The sequence below is a fragment of the Falco peregrinus genome, chromosome 7 (assembly GCF_023634155.1).
Source record: "Falco peregrinus isolate bFalPer1 chromosome 7, bFalPer1.pri, whole genome shotgun sequence".
Classification (NCBI taxonomy): domain Eukaryota; kingdom Metazoa; phylum Chordata; class Aves; order Falconiformes; family Falconidae; genus Falco; species Falco peregrinus.
In genome coordinates this window covers 19421986-19440302 of record NC_073727.1, presented here as the reverse complement: position 1 = coordinate 19440302, position 18317 = coordinate 19421986, and the positions used below count along the sequence as shown (strand labels likewise).

At 44.0% G+C, this 18317-nt stretch overlaps 2 protein-coding genes across 2 annotated transcripts in view; one reads left to right on the top strand and one right to left on the bottom strand.

Moving 5' to 3' along the window:
• FZD3 (frizzled class receptor 3) overlaps window positions 1-6107 on the bottom strand; it is a 61472-nt gene extending 55365 nt beyond the window's left edge. Inside the window, exons 1-2 of the mRNA XM_055811093.1 lie at window positions 5996-6107; window positions 408-928 (exon numbers count right to left, since the gene is read on the bottom strand). Coding sequence (XP_055667068.1) covers window positions 408-596 — 189 coding nt within the window. The 5' untranslated portion in view covers window positions 597-928; window positions 5996-6107. The remainder of the gene's footprint in view (window positions 1-407; window positions 929-5995) is intronic.
• A 233-nt stretch (window positions 6108-6340) lies between these two features.
• Window positions 6341-18317, top strand: part of FBXO16 (F-box protein 16) — a 38494-nt gene continuing 26517 nt past the window's right edge. Inside the window, 2 exon segments of the mRNA XM_027785605.2 lie at window positions 6341-6414; window positions 12641-12783. Coding sequence (XP_027641406.2) covers window positions 12688-12783 — 96 coding nt within the window. The 5' untranslated portion in view covers window positions 6341-6414; window positions 12641-12687.

The following is an 18317-nucleotide window of genomic DNA, read 5'->3' as shown; positions in this document are numbered from 1 at the left end:
TAAGGAAAGGCCAAATATCGCAAAGCCACCAAAGAACAAAGTCTTCAGAACTAAAAATCTTCTATTCATTGTTCAGTATGCTGTTTTTCTGGTATTTAGTTAACCGACAGACCATTAAAAATATGCATTCTTTATTTGTCTAAATATTTAAAGTAACAGACTAGCATACAAACACATCAACAGTATTTCAAACTAAGTTATACTAAATTAGGCAAATCCTGTAGTCATAGAGTATTTTAGTATACAGTACAATACATGTTATGCAAGTGGTATTTGGTTTATATTTAAATTACTATCTTAATTTCTTCATTTTGATTTCTAATATAAATATCTTCCTGGATTCTCTTACCAATTTTTTGTCAACTCAAGGCCAAAAGCATATATACTGCTGAAAAAAATAGCCTTACCTCCATCGCTAATGCTGCTGTTTGCTGGTCATAATGATTCAGAAGATTAGGCATAAAGGTGGTATTGTAAGGCAGATCCTGGCACATCCGCAGGATGATGGGCTCACAAGAAAATAAACTGTGCCCTCTTGTGTGCCTCACCAAAACATCCAAAAGCCAAAGGTAACAGAACATCCAGCTAACAGCCATCCTTCCACACTGGGAATGGGGCCAGTTATTGAGCCCAGTCAGAAAGCTCTTTCAACTCCTCATGTACCCTCAGATTTCACTTCAACAGCAATATTTTCAGTCCTTGTTTAAGGTTCTTCAAAACTGGAATACTCTTTGTATACAACATTCTTAGCTCAGTCCAGAAGATGATGTATTTGAGACAGGCGTGTGAGAAATCTTGCCCTTTCTTTTCTCAGGATTATGTAGCATGTATTAGGTTAAGGTATTAAAATGTTTAACCACATTCCCACACAACTGACCCCATTGTGACAGAACAGCAGTCGAGTTACTTTCTTCTTTTGTTAGGTAACCTAGAATAAAAAACACAACAAACAGAACAGAGTAAAAAGCCTTGTAATTGATAAAAATATTTTAGCTCTAAATAGCCTGGCAGACAAATTGCCTCAAATTCTCATGAGCACAACTAGATGGTCCCTTGACAAATTTTAATCCCAGTTTTGGATTACTTCTGATGGAAAAAAACTGGTATGCTACAAAACTCTACCCGGAAATGATGGTGAAAATATGGAACGTATTTACTACAAAGAAAACATTTTTAGAAAACCTCACACTTTAAATATAACTATGTGAACATTAGAATTGTTGACCACATTGAAACCAAGTTATTTATGATTCAGCATCTCCACTGGTACATTCACATCGATAGCATCTCTTTAGTTGCATGGCCTCGTAACTTCTGCTGAATAATTATAAAACAAAAACAAAACAGTCACCACCACCAAATACACAAGTCCCAACTTGCAGGAGTGAAGACTACCGTTCTGCCCAACAAGCTACAGTCATGGTTTGGCTACCTGTGTTCAAATATGTAATTTTAGTCTCGTTGTAAAAAGCTTTTTTGTTGTCTCTAATCCATTTTACTTGCACACGTATCTCGTATCTTTCTCTACAGAAACCACCATCACAGCTAAGGATAAGCCAGAAACAGCATTCTTTGACCACCCCTTTCTCCACACACTCTCAAAGGTGAAAATTGCAAAGGTAGCTCTGCCAGTTCCACTCTACCTATAGAGCCAATTTAAACAGCAATCATTGCCCGGGGCTGAAGCTGCATTTTCTCAGCGCTAAGGGGCTGGAGTGGAACAAGCAGAATGGGGACTCAGCATATTGTGCTCATCGACTAGAGAAACAAACTGTGGAATTGGAGGCTAAGGCATGGAAAAAGTTGATAGAGTTGTCAGAGGACAGAGAGGCCCTGTTCTTATAACAATTTTGTCTTACAACAACAAAAATCGCAAAATTCAGTCTCTAACCAACTGCTTTAAAAAAAAAATCATTAAAAAAGGTAACAGAAATTTAAAATTCTGTTTGAACCAGAAAACCCTAAGTACTTCATCAATATTCCCAAGAATAGACAACCACAAATTTGAACAGACTTCCAGTCTTGAGAGAGTAATGTTTTTTCCTTCAATATTCAGGAAGGGAAATAAATTCCACACATCAGAGAGGAAAAATTTTTCCTTTCTCCATAATGCAAACTTAGTGAGAGGTACAAGAGTTAATTACCAAACTTCTACTGGTATCAGCTGGTCAAAAAAGTTATGTATGCACACTTTTGTTTACATAGGCCTATGTTATGGTCAGAAAAATTTAATAGTATATACCTCTTTAAACCCTCATACACTTTGTGGGTTGGACTAGATAATCTTGAGAGGTTCCTTCCAACCTAAACAGTTCTGTGCTGCTCTTTCAGATCATGTGAGGCAATGTTTTTGGCTGTAGCTGCTCAAGACAGGCTGGTAAAAACAAACATGTAAATAGGAAAAAGACCAAGATGCTAAACATAACCACATTAAGTTCATTGACAACTTGCTTTCACAGGCTGCTTACTCTCTCACAGCTATTGACAGGGAACCCGTGTTTGAGGCAGCATTGAAGTACATGAAGAATACAAATAAGGAAACTGTTCTAAACCATGCCCCCCGCCCCCAGGAAAAAAAAAAAAAAAAAAAGCAGAGAGAACTATCTACACCTTAACTTAGGTGGCAGAACCAAGCAACACAGCTCAAATCACAGTGCCTTTCTTATGTTATGAGCCAAGCGTTGTCTGAAGAGCAGTCAACACACTGAACGTAAAAGATCAGAATTAGGCACAATATTTAAAACATGCTACATCTAACCACACCTGACTGTAGTCCAATTTCAAGTTCATGTGGCTTTGAAAAGCTATGTCCTTCTGATCTAAGGCAGGCACATCTCAAGAGTTACTTTTTAAGAATTTGGCACCTCTCAAAAAAACCAAAGACCTGAACTATCCCATATTCCAGGCAGCTTTGGCACCTCTCAAAAAAAACAAAGACCTGAACTATCCCGTATTCAGGCAGCATTACTTAAACCTGAAGACTTCTGCATATTCTCACATGCTGACCAGAAGGATCACAAGTTACAGACAGACAAAACCAATTCCTACTTAGTTTTATACAAGGTGCCTAATACTCTTTGAATCTAGTCCTTTGATTTTAACATTTTAATAATAGTTCACCAAAATAAGGAAAACAAGCTTTTTCAGTTCGCTGTCACCTCCACAACACTGGCTTCAAGTACTTTTTTCCTTTTTCCCAAACTCTTTGGCCACCAACTCCAAAAGACTTTATTCAACAACTTCAGTAAAGTCAATCTGCAGTACGGATTAGCAACTGACTATTTAGCATGCACCCTGTAATTCAGGTGCCATTCCAGCAGCAATCAGTAGATAATGCTTCATAAGAGAGGTTCACCATACTTGCACCAGTTATTCTGTTGAAGTTTGAACCAAGAACATTGGGCAAATCCAGGTCAGGATCTAGAGTCTTGGGAAAAACTCCAAGAACACTTCACACAAATCATCATATTAACAACATTCAAAGTAGAGACCCCAGACAAATCCACCCATCCTCTGAATTCCCCACAACCTCAAACTGGAAAAAAACCATACAAAAACGTAGATTCAACAAGCCACGAAAAGTTTTAACTGTGCAAAAAGCAGAAAAATTGTCATTGTGTTCTTTCAGGACTTTTCCATTTTATGCTCAAGATCTTATTATTATGTAGCATCATAAAGGACATAAAGCATATAATTACTAGAGATAGAAAAGAACATTATATAGCCTAGTTACCCAGTGCTCTTTCATGGAAAAAAAAAAATCAAGGTGAAATGAAGAAAAAAAGACAACCATATCATTGCGAAAGGAGGCAAAAGTTTTGCAAACAAGTATATAGATGACCTATTAATTGGTGTAGACAGATGAATGCTGTAATAAGCAATCCTTAGTGTCAAGACAGTTTCTTACCACAGATCCAGTTCAGTATACTCTTTGTTAAGCCTCTACATATGAAATTTTGTGGTTATTTTTATATGTACATAAAAACAAAAAGAAATGCTTTTGATGACACTGGGGATAAAAGAGGAGGAGGGGATACCTACCTACCTACCCCAAGGCACTGCAAAAAAAACCTGCAGGCAAAAGGGGTAGGAAACAGCTAGTTTGTTAGTGTGGTTATGGATTTATACATTATTTATAATCATAAGAAGCTCATCCAATTCCTGCTGTAAAGAATAAACTAGGCCATGCATAGATGACTATTATAAAGAGTGAAAATCATGAAATCAAAGTGTTGACTCGCACAAGTGAAATTATTCTTTTTTTTCAAATAAATTTCAGAGTTACAAAGGGAGCAAATCGGAGGGGGGCAATGAGGAAAAAAAAGTCATCAGACTTTAGAAGTATGTAGGTGGATCAATTCACAGTTAATCTGTCTCAGAGAAACAGGGTGATAAAACAACAAACTAGACAACTCCTGTACAAGTGAGAAGAGGAGAATGTCACCTTAGTCATTCCCCACCCAGTTCTGATCATGGAGAAAGGAACTCATTCATTGCATACCAGCACTGGTAGCTTTTCCCCAATCCATTCCCACCCACATGAAGGCACATTATTCTCCCAACTCCATTTTAATTAGTCAGTGGGAAAGAAACCCCAGTGCTGTACTCCCCTGTTCCACTTCTGTTACGTACTAAGGGAGAACCACATTATAATTCCCCACATCCCCTATTTCAAATAGAAGGCCATGGAGGACAGAGGGCACGTGCTACACTCACCCATTCTTTCATGCTCCTCCTCACTGTACTACAGGGCAGAATGAAGAGACGCACAGTATCTCCTCTTCCTCCTCACAGTGACACCACAACAGTCCCCGCTCCCCGCAGGGAGAACAGAAAGGCAGAAACTCTTTCCGGCAAGAGGCAAGATTCTCCATGCATATGGAGGGACAGGTCTAGCATCTCTCTGCGTGAGTTCATATTGCATGGCAAATGGAGAGGAAGCTAGCTGTCATCCCTTAGACTGGAAGAGGAGGTAGGGTGCAGACTGAACTAGCATCCCCTTTCCCCCTATGTTTTAAAGCCAAAAGGAACAAAAGCACACACGGGACTAGCATCCCCTCAGATTCCTGCTGCATTGCAAAGGAAAAGGAAGAATATATATGTACGGTAAGACTAGCATCCCTTCCCCCGGCTCCACACTGCTGCATTGCAAAAGGAAAAGTACATGGATCGAGCCAACATCCCCTTGGGTCCCTCCTGCACTGCAAAGGGAAAGGGGGGAGGGAGATGCGCATGGGACTAGCATCCCTTTCCTCCCAGGTCGCTGCTACCACACTGCAACATGAAAGGAGGGAAGCGTGGGACTAGCAATCTCTTGGGTCCTCAATGCACTGCAGAAGAAAAGATGCACGTGTGTGGAGGGGGACCGGCACCCCCTCCCCCTCGGTCCCCACCACACTGCTGGGAGAGAGGGACAGCGGGTGCCCTTTCCTTTTGGATGCACACACAGCAAGGAGAAAAGGGGAGAGAGCGCACACGGACTAAAATCCCTCTCCCCCGCGTCCCCAGTGCACTGCGAGGAGAAGGAAGCGGAGTACCTGGGATTCGCATCCCCTCCCCTTGGGTGGCTAATGGAAAGGGAGGGGAAATGCATGGGACGAGCATCCCTTTCTGCTGGGTCCCCTGCGCACTGGCGGGGGCAGGGGGAGCGGGAACGCACGGGACCAGCATCTCCCGGCTCCCAGGCGCTGCAGAGGGACTGGGGGTGGATCCCGCACCTCCATGGCGTTCCGCGGAGGAGAGGACTAGCATCCCCCGTCCTTCGGCCGCCCGCCACATCAGAGTGGGGGACTTAACCCTCCGCTCCGCACACTCCCCCGCCCAGAAGACGCTTGATGGCCGCCCCCCACAGCGCCGTCTCCGGGAGCGGGTGTCTCTACCCCTTAGCGAGCGAGGCGGCCGCTGTGGGGATGAAAGAACGACATCACTGAGGGAAACCCGTTGCCCATCTCTACATCCCGCCCCCTCTCCGCGCGGCCCAGGTCCCCGCCGTTACCTCAGCGCGAAGTCCCGCCGCCGCGGCCCCGCTCCTTCCCTCAGGTGGCGGCGGAGGCAGCGGCCGCGCCTCCTCGCGCCCGACCCCGCCGCAGCGCCCGCCCCGCCCCGCGCCTCCGCCCCGCCCCCCCGCGCCGTCACGCCCCGCCGCGCCCCGCCCCTCTCCCTGCCGAAGCGAACCAGCCAATCAGAAAGAGCAGAGCAGGTTGCTAGGTCGATCGGAACCTCCGGCCGCTCTGCCTTCCCGCCCCCCGCTGGTAGGATCTGATTGGCTGGCGCCTTTGCCGGGGGCGGGGTGCCCGCGGGGAGCGGTTGCCATAGCGACGGGAAGCGGCCTTGCGGGAGGAGCAGGCCGCACGCCCGCGGGCGGGGAGGAGGCAGGTGACGGGCGGCCCGGCCCCGAGCTCGGGGGTCACCCAGGTCTGAGGGGACACGGGAGTGGCCGCATCCCCTGGGAGAGAGTGGGGTACAGGGGGGTGCGTGGTGAGGAGGTACGGCCGCAGTGGGGCGCGAAGGGACAAGTGCTGTGGGGCACTGGGGGAACAAACGCGGTGTGGCATGGGGAAGGGGGTACAAATGCATCGGGGCACAGAGGGACAGTGGAAAGAGAGGGGAGCACAAACTCCGTGGGGGGTGTGGAGGGGATAACAGATACAGTAGGGTGCAGAGAGGGAGTCTGGCGGGGAGATGGAAGACCCCTGTGTGCACCAAGCACGGCCGGTGCTGTTAGCAAGGGGGTCTCCAAGGCACCCTGTGGTATAAACGCTACGGTGGGGGACACTGAGGCACAAAGGGCCTGGGGGCTGCCCCTCTGCAGCGCTGTCAGGCCTGGGGCCCAAGGGGGTTGTTGTTGCCTTTGGGTGCTGGGAGAGATTTCAGTCTGTGGATGGAAGGAGTACTTAGAAATATTAATGCTCAAAAGGACAGTGCATAAAGTTGTCATGCAAAGAGTAGAAACTCAGTAAATGTGTGGGAAAGCATTGGTACCTAGAGACATACTTGTGAGTGGCTGAGGTTTGCTACTGCCTTTTAAAGTGGGGTGGGGAAAGCTATCGGGACATCGCAGGATGCGGGGACACTGGGCGGTGTAAGTGTATGTGTTGCAGGACTAGGGAAGTTCTGGTGGACTTTGAGATAAAAACATCATGGATCATCCAACTGCAGAGCAGAATATAAATTCAGTGAGGTTGGAGTAGAAAGGGAAATACTTTATTCTCTAGGGATAAAAGGGACCTTTCTGTTGTCTTATTTAGGGGAGAAAAGGTGTTAGGGATCAATACTGATTAATTCCCCTGGGTGTAATGTCATTGGGACTATGCAGTGCTGTGACAGCTCCTGGGAGGACACTGGCCCTGTAGGACACAAGGAGACTGATGTGGATCAGGAGTGGGAGTTGGTGCTTCTGGGCTTGGAGCAGATCCTGGAGAACATTTGTAACAAGGGCACAGAGGAGAGCAGTCAAGGATTATCACAACCAGAAAAGGGAAATTGCCGGGTTTATTGGAGACCAAAGAGGGTCCTTTGAAGCTGAGTGATGCTGTGGGGTAAAGGGGGTAGGATAGGATAGAATAGTTGCAGTAGGAAGGGACCTACAATGATCACCTAGAGCAACTGCCAGACTGCGTCTGGGCTGACCAAAAGTCAAAGCATATTATTAAGGGAATCTTCAAAATGCCTTTTAAACACTCACAGGCTTGAGCTATTTCCCACCTCTCTAGGAAGCCTGTTTCCATGTTTTCCCACCCTCTTGGTAAAGAAATGTTTCCTAATATCTAATATCTGAATTTCCTCTGACACACCTTTGAGCCATGGTTATGAAGAGAATCGGTATGGAAGTTAAAGCAGCATAGCAAGGGCATGGGTAGGGAGCATGGAGGAGCACAAGGGGGGTTGGGTCTGTTGATTATTAGAGAGTATCACCTCTGCGATGGTATATGGAGGTATCGATGCTTTGGTGGGCATCATGGAGCAGTGAGGAATGCAGTTAGTTATTCACTGCCTGGGGTAAGGGGAATCGTAGGGGTACTCAAGCCTTGCGTTCTTGTGCACAGGGACATTTCTAGCACACCCTGGCAGGGGTAGAGGTGTTGGTCTCAGGTGGTGCAGGGTACAACAGAGGTGGTGGTGCTGGGGAAGTCAAAAATACCAGTAGCACAAGGTGCTGCAGGTGTTTGGGTTTATCAGTGCTGTGGCGATGCTGTGCTCTGGGGTTTATTGATGCTGTAGCATTGGTACCACAGAGATCCTCAAAGCCAGCTGGGCAAACCTCTGTGTCAGGATCACAGAGCCTTCCACAGCACTGGGAACAACTGTGACAAGGCTGATGCGGCAGTGGGGAACACTAGCAATATCATGCAGCCAGAGTGGCCATATTAACTGAGGACAGGGCATCACTGTGCAAAGTGCAGGTGCCGAATGTGGAAGGCTGGATGATAGCAGTGCTTTGCAGCTTGTGGGTTAAGGGCTAGCTAGAGGGAAAGGAGTGCAGTATTGGCCTCCTTGTTGTAAATCATTGTAAATGTGCACTTAGCCTCCTGCCCTTCTCCTCTTGCCATCTTTCTAAGTGTTCCCTTACATTTGAGGATCTGTTTCACATTATCTGTTCCACCCAGAGCTATCCTCTTGGAATTTTTCTATTTTGAATGCCTTGTAGTTTGGCGTACATTCTAGATTGTTTTCCTGTTACTGCTCTTTAAAGCGTTTCTGCCATTGCATCAATCATCACACTGTTTATTGTCAATATAATAATTTACAATAAAAAATAATTTCCTGTCTGAGCTTAAGAGTGATTCAGTTGAATTCCATTTATTCACAACTGAACTCCTCGACTGTGCTATTGTCGTCACATGGATCAATGTGATTAGGCTCTTTCTCTGCAAAATGCATCCTTAAGCCTGAGTGCACCAGGCTTTGTTGAACTGCAAAGGCTGACTGCTATAGGATGTGGTCAAAAACACTAATAAAGCAGGTCTGCTTCTGAAGGACTTGTTTTGAGTATGGTTTGCACAAACCTCTGGAATGCCAGAGGGTTAAGCAGAGATTAACCTAGCTAAAGGAAATTATTCCAATGCCCTTGGTTAATGTGATATGATCATTATGTATTGTTAATCTTTCTTAAATGCAATCACATTTTTTAAACCAAGGGCTAGACTCAACTTGTACTGAAATCAGTGAAAGTATTCCATTGGCTTCAGCAGGATTTCGATCTTGAAATTGTCTTGCTGTTAGACCATGCCATTCATGTTTCCTGCCCTGTGAAATTACATGTGTTTTCTCCATACATCTCAAAAAGCACAAATCTCTTGGATCCCCACTCAGTATATCCTTTCATTCGAACTGTGAACCATTCCTAAGTACTCTCTGGCTGTAGCAACCTGGGTAGTTTTGCTCTTTAACATTTGTGTTCTGGAGATCTCTGACCAACTTAGTGTGAGGTTAATCAAACAACCAGCTTGAAAACTCTGTACTCACAAAAATTGGTCTTTCCCCAGTCTTTCCCACAAAACTCTTTTGCACTGGTATTTACTATGCCTGCCACCTGCTCCTACATTGCCTTTTTATTTTTCCTAGAAGAATAACAATAGATAATTTCTTTAGCACCATGTGTCAATAGCTTTTCCTCTCTGGGTCAACCAACATTTCCCTTAGAGCTTGATTTCTTGTTAACCTCATCTCATGTCTCTTTGCTGGCTGAATGTTTTCAGATCAGCTGAGCTTGATCAACTTCATCCCAGGATACATGAAGAACAAGCTGGAGCAATCTCTGGAATGTTATTTTGGGCAGCCAGTCCAAAGATAACAACCATTGCAGAAGAAAAGTGGGGCCCTGGCTAAACAGCTTGACAATCACTGGTCTGCACAGTGCACCAGCTGCTTTTTAATGTGCACTGAGCAAGCTGCTGCAGCCACCTCAGTGTCACAAAATCATGGAATCATAGAATTGTTCAGGTTGGAAAAGATCTTCGAGTCCAAAGATCCATCCAAAGATCATCAGATCCAACTGTTAAGCTAGCACTGGTGTCACAGATTAACTCTGATCAGAGTTACTCTAGGCTCTTGAGGAAACCAAATTAGCTGTCAATCCTGCCAGGGATAGGGCATTCAGGGTGAAGACAAGCGCAGGTTTTCCTTTAGGGAACAGGTAGCTAAACTTTGGTAAACCAAGTCTCTTCTTAGAATGCCTATAAAAAACTTGCAGTCCAGTTTTTAGGCTAGCTGCATGTTACAGGTAAGGTGCTTCTAGATTTTCTAACGCTGCTGGCTCCTCTGATGCATCCCATGAAGTTCAAGGTCACCTACTAAGTAAGGGCACGGAGTCCCAGCATGTACAATGTGCCTTTGAGGAACCCCAGTAAAACACATGTGCTAAAGTGACACTGCACAGTTCTGACTTCACCGAAGAATTCATCCTGTAAACACAGGCTACTGAGGTTGGACGTGGAATTGCCTCCCTCCCCTTGTCACGACTTTGTGTAGCTGAGGAGGTGAGGAGCAGAGTGAATGCTGGTTGTGTGACTGTGCTAGCCAAGGGCTAATGAGGGAGGGCTGGCAGGCTGGCACATCGGGTACAAAGTTAAAACGTTTGGCTACGCTCACCTTTTTGCCTGATAGTACCTGCCTTTGCAGCCCTGTTTACACATCATGCTCGAACATCAAATGCGATTCAGGCAGTTTTACAGCATGTGCAGCTGGGAATATGACTTCTGCCAGGTTCTGAGCCACATTTTTGGCACGGAAGGCTCTCAGCAGGGTCCAGAGGCACAACTGTCTCTTTGGACTACGAGCTGCTAACACACCAGTTCACAGAGGTGCTTTGTGAACGCAGCTGCTCCAGCACCAAGCAAGCATGTCTGCGTAGGGAAACTGGAACGTGAATCCAGGGTTGGGAGTGTGCTGCAGTGACAACTGATGTTTTTGTGACTAATGTAGAAGGTTGTCCCTGAAAAACAGGACATGGTTGCCTGAACCTGTTTTTTTGGCAGTGGAGCTGTTTCTGTAGCTTGTAATGTTGCATTTCTGTGCATTGAAAAGGGCAGAGGCCTTGCAGAAAACCAAACCAAACCAAAACAAAAAAAACAACCCAGTAAGTGATCCCATCAAATGTGTATCCCTAATACACCTACTCAGTTACACAAGAAACCTCTAACATTGGCCAACTACCGAATGTGCAGCTTTGAAACCTTACTAAGTCTTTTAGCTTTCAGTGGCTTCTCTGGGAAGTTAAAATTGCAGTGTGCAGACAATATGATATTTAAGGATCTCTAGCAAAAAAAACCAAAAACAAAGAAACAGAAAGAACTCAGAGTCTTGTAATGAGCTTATTTTCTAACCACGAACCATATTACATCACCAGATACAGAAAGATGTAACAGATTTTTCTTTTTTCTTTGTATTTGTTTGATTCCATAATAACTTAGGAAAGAAAGGGAGGAAAAACTAATCAAAAAGGTCATGTGCCTGGACAGATCCTGCAGTGGGTTTTGAAGATCAAACTTCCATTGATCTAGACAGGAATTCTGTCTGGGGAACTGGGCTTTCACAAAGATATGTCTTGTGAACCTCAGAGCTGCATTAGCTAGAAAGATCCTTTTGCTGGGTGGGTTTTGAGCTGCTTGAGTTCAGGGTAGACTGGCAACACAATATTGGAGTTATTTAGTAGATTTGCCTTTTCTTTTGTTCCAAAAGTCCTATTAATCACCTTGCCACCGCAAAGCTTTAAAGAGATCTGAAGTGTTTACAGAAAAATTGCCTAATAACTATATGCAGGGAACTGAGATATTTTTTAATGTGGTAAAGAAATGACTTGGTTTTCAGGCTCCTGCAGCTTAAGCCTCCAGCCTGGAAATTGGATGCCTGAGGTGAGCAATGACATTATCCTGCTGAATCCAGCTGCAGGATAGAAGATGAAGGAAAAAAAGCTTTTCCTATGTTTGGGCAAGAATTTATGAACAAATGACTTTGAACGAAGTCCAGTTACTTTGTGGCAGAAAAGGGAAGGGAAAATTTTGTTAAATGCCCAATTTACTTCACAATGAAATTTTTGTTTAAAAGAGCAGCACAGTCAGTCCAAACCATTAAACCAATCTGCCTGAACACAGGACCCTGAGAGATTGCAGCCAATTCTAGACCACTCTGTGTTTTATTCTTTCAGTTAAGTGTCAGAGAAGCAAATTGGCCCTTTGAGACTTGGCATTATATGCCCATCAGAATCAGTAAAAACCAAGCTAGTGTCGCTTAAGTAGATGCATAAGTTATCTCCAGTTCTCAGTGCCAACAACTCGAAAGAGAATTTTTGTGTACTTTCTAGCTCACTGCAAATACCCTGTTGTGATCATTCATCCAGTAAAAATCAAAGGCATATTCAATAATATTTGTGATGGGGAAGACCCGCTTAATTATTAATTATTTATATGAAATTAGCGCACAGAGATTCCATTAGGAAATCTGGCCTTTACTGTCACAGTTACTGTGGGTAGAGAAAATGAAAGGCCTTACCCTAACTGACTTCCAAATACATCTTACTTGTATCATTGCTGTGCTATGAAATCATTGGATTCCTTCTTACAGTTGTTTGCTTTTCACTTACATACATGTAATGGAGTAGCACAGAGGTAATATTGGTCTTTGTTCTGTTCAATTTTCATAGCCATTGGCGCTGTCAAGACACCAGAGGATCCACCATCTCCTAAATCTATGGCATTTGCACCTCCTAGAAACGTGGATGGCCCCAAGCTACAGACCAAGATGAGCATGTGGACTCCGCTGAACCACCAGCTCATGAATGACAAGGCAAGTTCTGTGCAAATGGCTGAATTTCATAGAATCACAGAATTGTTGAGGGTCGAAGGGACTTCTGGAGATCTAGTCCAGCCCTCAAGGCAAAGTCAGTTAGAGCACTTGCTCAGGATCTTGTCCAGTCGGCTTTGCATATTCTTAAATCCCAAGACAAATTCTCAGGTTTACTTCACAGATTCTCATGTCCTAGAAAAAATTTACTATGTTTTTGCCTGTATAGGTCATAAGTAATCTAATAAGAACTTAAAGATTAGAGGTATGTATATATCAAACACACATACAGTCTTTTATTATGTATACATATATATAAAAACTAATGTTATGTAAAAATGGAAAGTTCTAATGTACATTGTTTAAAGCACAGAAGAATTTAGTTCAAGTATTGTTATTTTGCCAAATCAGTTGTTTTTAAACAATAAATGTGTATCCATTTCTTGGTGAAATTTACCAAATGATTCTTTTTCTGCACCAGAAGACTTCAGATTAACCCCAGAGCAAACTGAGTGTCAGTGTAAGTTTCTGAGTGGCCAGAGTGCTCCATCTCAACTTGTAGGAGAGACCTTGGTACGCGTGCCCTGGGTTCTCTGCTTAGCCTTGCACTGATGAGGCTAGCTTGGTATTTTGGAAACTGAAGTGATGCACTCAATTTATAAATAATGAGATGCATTTCCTAACCTCCCACACTGTATACTATATCTGGGATCTGCTAATGTAACTGTGGGGGTTTTGGCTCATGTATCACCAGGAGCATATACCTCCCTCAGAATTCAGTTTAAATTTCTCTTGATGATTCATAGAATTTAACCCAGAGAGGGCCATTACATCATGTAGTCTGGCTTCCTGGATTTCTTGGGCCCTCTTGTTTTGCGCAGTTCTCCCAGTCTTCAGCTCAGTAACTAGAATTTGGCTAAAAGGTATCTTCCACAAAGGTATCCAGACTTCCTTGGGGGTTAAGAACCTTCATTCCTTATGAAATGAAAATTTCATCACTTCCCTGATAATATTCTCATGATTAATCCCCTATACCATGAAAAGATGAAACCTTGTCTCCTGTCTGAATACCTCTAGCATTAGCTTCCATCATTTAAATCATCCTCTGCCAGCTTATTAAACTATTCTGTAACCAGTATTTTTGCTTTGTGGAAGGACTTTTACCCTGCTTCAAGCCAACACTTGAACTTTTTTTGATAAACTAAACAGATTGAGCTCTTTGAAGTCCTTTCAATCTGGCATATTCTCCAGCCTTTGAATCATTTTAATGTCTGTTTCCTACACCCTTTAAAACATATTTTCACGGATGCACATCGCTGTGCAATAAAGTATGATCTAACTAGAAATAAGTATGTGGGTAAAACCACCCTTTCCTACCTTCTTACTGGTCTGCTCCTTAGGCAGTCTGATGTTGCATTAGGCTGCAGCAAAACTTTTAGGAGCTCATATTGGATTGTTGTATACTCCAGTGCTTCATGATGTTCCAAGTAGGAAAGAACATACCATAAGCTCCGAGCCTTGTGCTCAGTGATGAAATTCATGATTAAAAGTGTTTGCTTATTTCTGATCCAGGTTTTAAAGCACTGACCTGCCTGAAACTCCTTTTTGTATATCACTACACTCCTCTGCAGTGTTAGTAGGAAAAAAAATAGCATCAACAAAAATATTGCTGACAGCTGAAATCAGGAGATAATCTAATTGACATATATAGGGAGCTAGGGATTGAGAAGGCACCTTTTTCATACAATCATATCTTTGTTCATTTTTGCACTCTTGAGCTAAGAGAAAGAATGAAGAGAGAAAAGGCATGTGAAAAACAGGGAGAAGATGAAAACGTAGAGAGGAGAGGTGTGTAAGAAATGTACTTGTTAGTAGATCAGGCAGTGAGGGGCAGGAGTGGTGGGAATTCAGAGCTGATCCAAGGCAGAAGCATTTAATCTCTATCTAAACAATTGTTAGGAGCAGAGCCAAGAATCGTTAGTATCGAAAATCTGCTACCTGTCTAATTTTGGGTAATTCTGGGGGTACTCCACCAGTAGTTCCTGTAGGTTTCCCTGGATTCTCAAACATGCTCAAGAGTACATTTGTCTGCATTGTTGGTAGGACCCAGCTCTCTCCTGTGTATTGTACATCCCAAGTCCTGCTGCCCCTATCTGTGGTTTTCTGCCCTTACAGCAGCGGTTAGAACAGAAAAGACTTTCCAGGGTGTTACAACTGAGACATGGGCAGTCATGATTGTTTTAAAGCCAGGATCACCATCAGGGACAGGCCAAAGTCAAGAAGCCAGAATTAGGAAACCTCAAATTATGCATCATTCATGGGCAGAAAACCAGAGGTGGAGCCTTAGATTTGCCAAGGTTGTGCTAAACTTAAGGATGAAGTAAAGGTAGGAGACAGGGCAACCTGCTCGCCTGCAGCAAAACTGGACAGGCTTCAGCACCAGTCCTGTTGAGTGCAGGGCTGTGCTGTCCTTAGGGAAGGACTGGAAGCTGGGAGATGATTTGCCTTCTGCTAGGCATGAGGTAGAAGATCCCCCAATGGCATTTGCAGCAAAGGGTGGACTGTGGAGGGATTTGCCAGACAGCCTTGAACTTGAGCTTATTTAAAACTACCTTTAAAAATAGATTTAAAAAAAATCTTTTAAAAAAAGATTTAAAAGACATGGATGTGAGATAGCAGATCTCAGGAGCAACCTAGGCCTCAGGCTGCATCCAAGGCCAGCCAGCTTAGGCACGCTATAGGTACAGTTCCAAGGCCTTGGAGGAGAGGACAGTAAACATGGGCTTGATTAAGGCAGTGGATGATTATACCAATTTTGGGCCATTCTGTTGCTAATTAATGCTTCCAAGTGCCTGGAGTAGGCAGAACTTTCTGACAGAGCTGGCTCAGATGTATCTCCAAGAATGCTGAAAGCAAGTATGTGTCTTTCTTTGATCAAAGACCATTAACATTGCTTTCAGTTATATAAATAGTTCCCTGCTTCCCTTGAATTATCCAACACAAAACTTAGATCTTCAACTATTCATCACTTGCTTGTGGCAAATCCTTTTCCAGGTTCAGCTTGTAAGGTTGTGGGTTTTTTTTTTACTTTGCCAAGTGTCCCACATGCAAATAAAGCAAATAATAACTGTCAACATACAAATAAAAGAAATGTCATTTCCCACCCCTCGCAAGTGACACTCCTGCTGAGAGAGACAGAGCTAACACTGTCAACTGCTGCACCAGACATCAGCATTGATAATGTCTTTCTCTGCAGGAACCTTCTTTGCAGGCTGTCATAGCAATAACATGTTTGGAGTTTATAATGATCAAGCATGTTTCCTAGTTGTGGTTAATAGCTGTTTTCATGTGCAGTTATAAGCTGAGCTTTTTCCTCTTTGATCTGTCTTCTGGGAAAATAATTTACAGCATTTCCTCACTTCCCAGGTCACAATCCTGCGTATAGAAGGCAGTTTTGTGGTAGTGGGAAGCCGCGTGTTAGTGCTTTCAGGTCTAGCTCCCTATGGATAAAGGTCAACATCATAAATCCTCTGCTGTATTTTGATACTGATCATCCTTCTTGTTAGTTGTCACTGTAAAGTGGCCAGGGAACGAAGACTGGTCTTACTATCTTACTCATAACAATCTTGCTGCATTAAGATTGAAGCCGTCACTACAGCTGTGTGATAACTACCCATGCTGTATCCGTTCTAGGAGACTTCAGGTGCCCAATGTCTCCAACTCAGGAGAACTGAGATTTCTAAAATAAAGAGGTGGGAAGCTCAGCTTCTGGTCTCACAAAGCATGTGAGACACCACACATCACTGTATAGCCAAGAGAATAGAGCACTGTGTTGGCACATCATGTGTGCAGCAGCTGCAAAGAAGGGAGCTGGAGATGAGAGGTAGCACAGTGCAGTCGGTCTGCAGAGCTATCCTTCAGTCATGCACACATAGCCCCCGAACTTCAGGGAGTCTTCTTCAGTGAAAGGAACCTTCCACAGGAGCCAGCCTGTAGAGCTGAAGAAGATGAGGAAGGAGTAGATGAGGCCCTCCTCAGACAACTGGACACGGGCCTTGGTCCTCATGGGGAACTTTAACCACCCCAATATCTGCTGAAAGGGGAACACAGCAGAGCACATGCGATTCAGGAGGTTTCAGGAGTGCATTGATGAGAAGTTCCTGCCACAGGTCATCAAGGAACCAACAAGGGAAGATGCTCTGCTGGACCTCATATTTACAAAGAAGGAAGAAATGGTTGGGGATATGAAGAATCACAACCCTGGCCTTCAGGAGGGCGGACTTTGACCTCTTCAGGGATCTGTGTGGAAGAATCACGTGGGATGTGGTCCTGGAGAGAAGAGAGGTGCAGGAAAACTGGTTGATTTTCAGACTTTAGTAAGGCTTTCAATACTGTCTACCATAACATCCTCATAGGCAAGCTGATGAAGTACGAATAGTGAGTGAGGTGGATTGAAAACTGACTTACTGTCTTCAAAGGATTGTGGTCAGCTGCATAGATTCCAGCGGGAGGCTGGTCATTAGTAGAGTATGCCAGGGACTGACACTGGGGACAGGATCATTTAAAATCTGTATTAACAACTTGGATGATGGGGCACCCTCAGCAAGTTTGTAGACAATACAGAACTGGGAGGAGGAGTTGATAGACCAGATATTTGTGCTCTCATAAATCATAGAAAGACAGAACAGCCCAGATGGGAAAGAACCTGAAAAGATCATCTGACCATCAACCTTTCATGGGAAAGGGAGCCTAGATGAGATTATCTAGCCTCCTGTCCCATTGTGTCTTGAAAACTTCCAGCAATGGGGACTCTACTACATCCCTAAGTAGGTTGTTCTAGTCATTAAGAGAGACCCTAACAGGCTGGAGAAATGGACCGACTATCTGGAAAGCAGCTTGGGACAGAATGACCTGGAGTTCCTGGTGAATACCAAGTTACCCATGAGCCAGCAAAGAAAGCCACCATAATCCTGGGCTACAATAGGAAGAGTGTAGGTGGCAGGTCAAGGAAGATGATGCTTCTCCTCTACTCAGCACTGGTGAGGACAGATCTGGAATGCTGTGTCCATTCATGGGCTCCTCAGTACAAGAAAGACATAGACTTAATGGGACAAAGCCAGTGCAGGGCCACAAAAAATGATTTAAGAAATTGGAGAATGTGATGTATAGGGAAGGGTTGAGAGATCTGAGGTTGTTCAGCCTAGAGAAGGAGACTCATGGAGGACCTTATCAATGTGTATAGATATCTGATGTGAGGGGGTAAAGAAGACAGAGCCAGACTGTTCTTGGTGGCATCCAGTGAAAAGACAAGAGGCAACAGCCACAAACTGAAATACAAGAAAATCCATTTAAACATCAGAAAAAATGTTCTTACTGTGAGGGTGATCACACACTGTAACAAGTTGCCACAGAGGTTGTGGAGTCTCCATCCAAGAAGAAATTCAAAATCCATCTAGATGTGGCCCTGAGCAACTTGCTTTAGTTGACCCTAGCAGGGAGTTTGGGCTAAAGGATCTCCATAGGTTTCTCCCAAACTC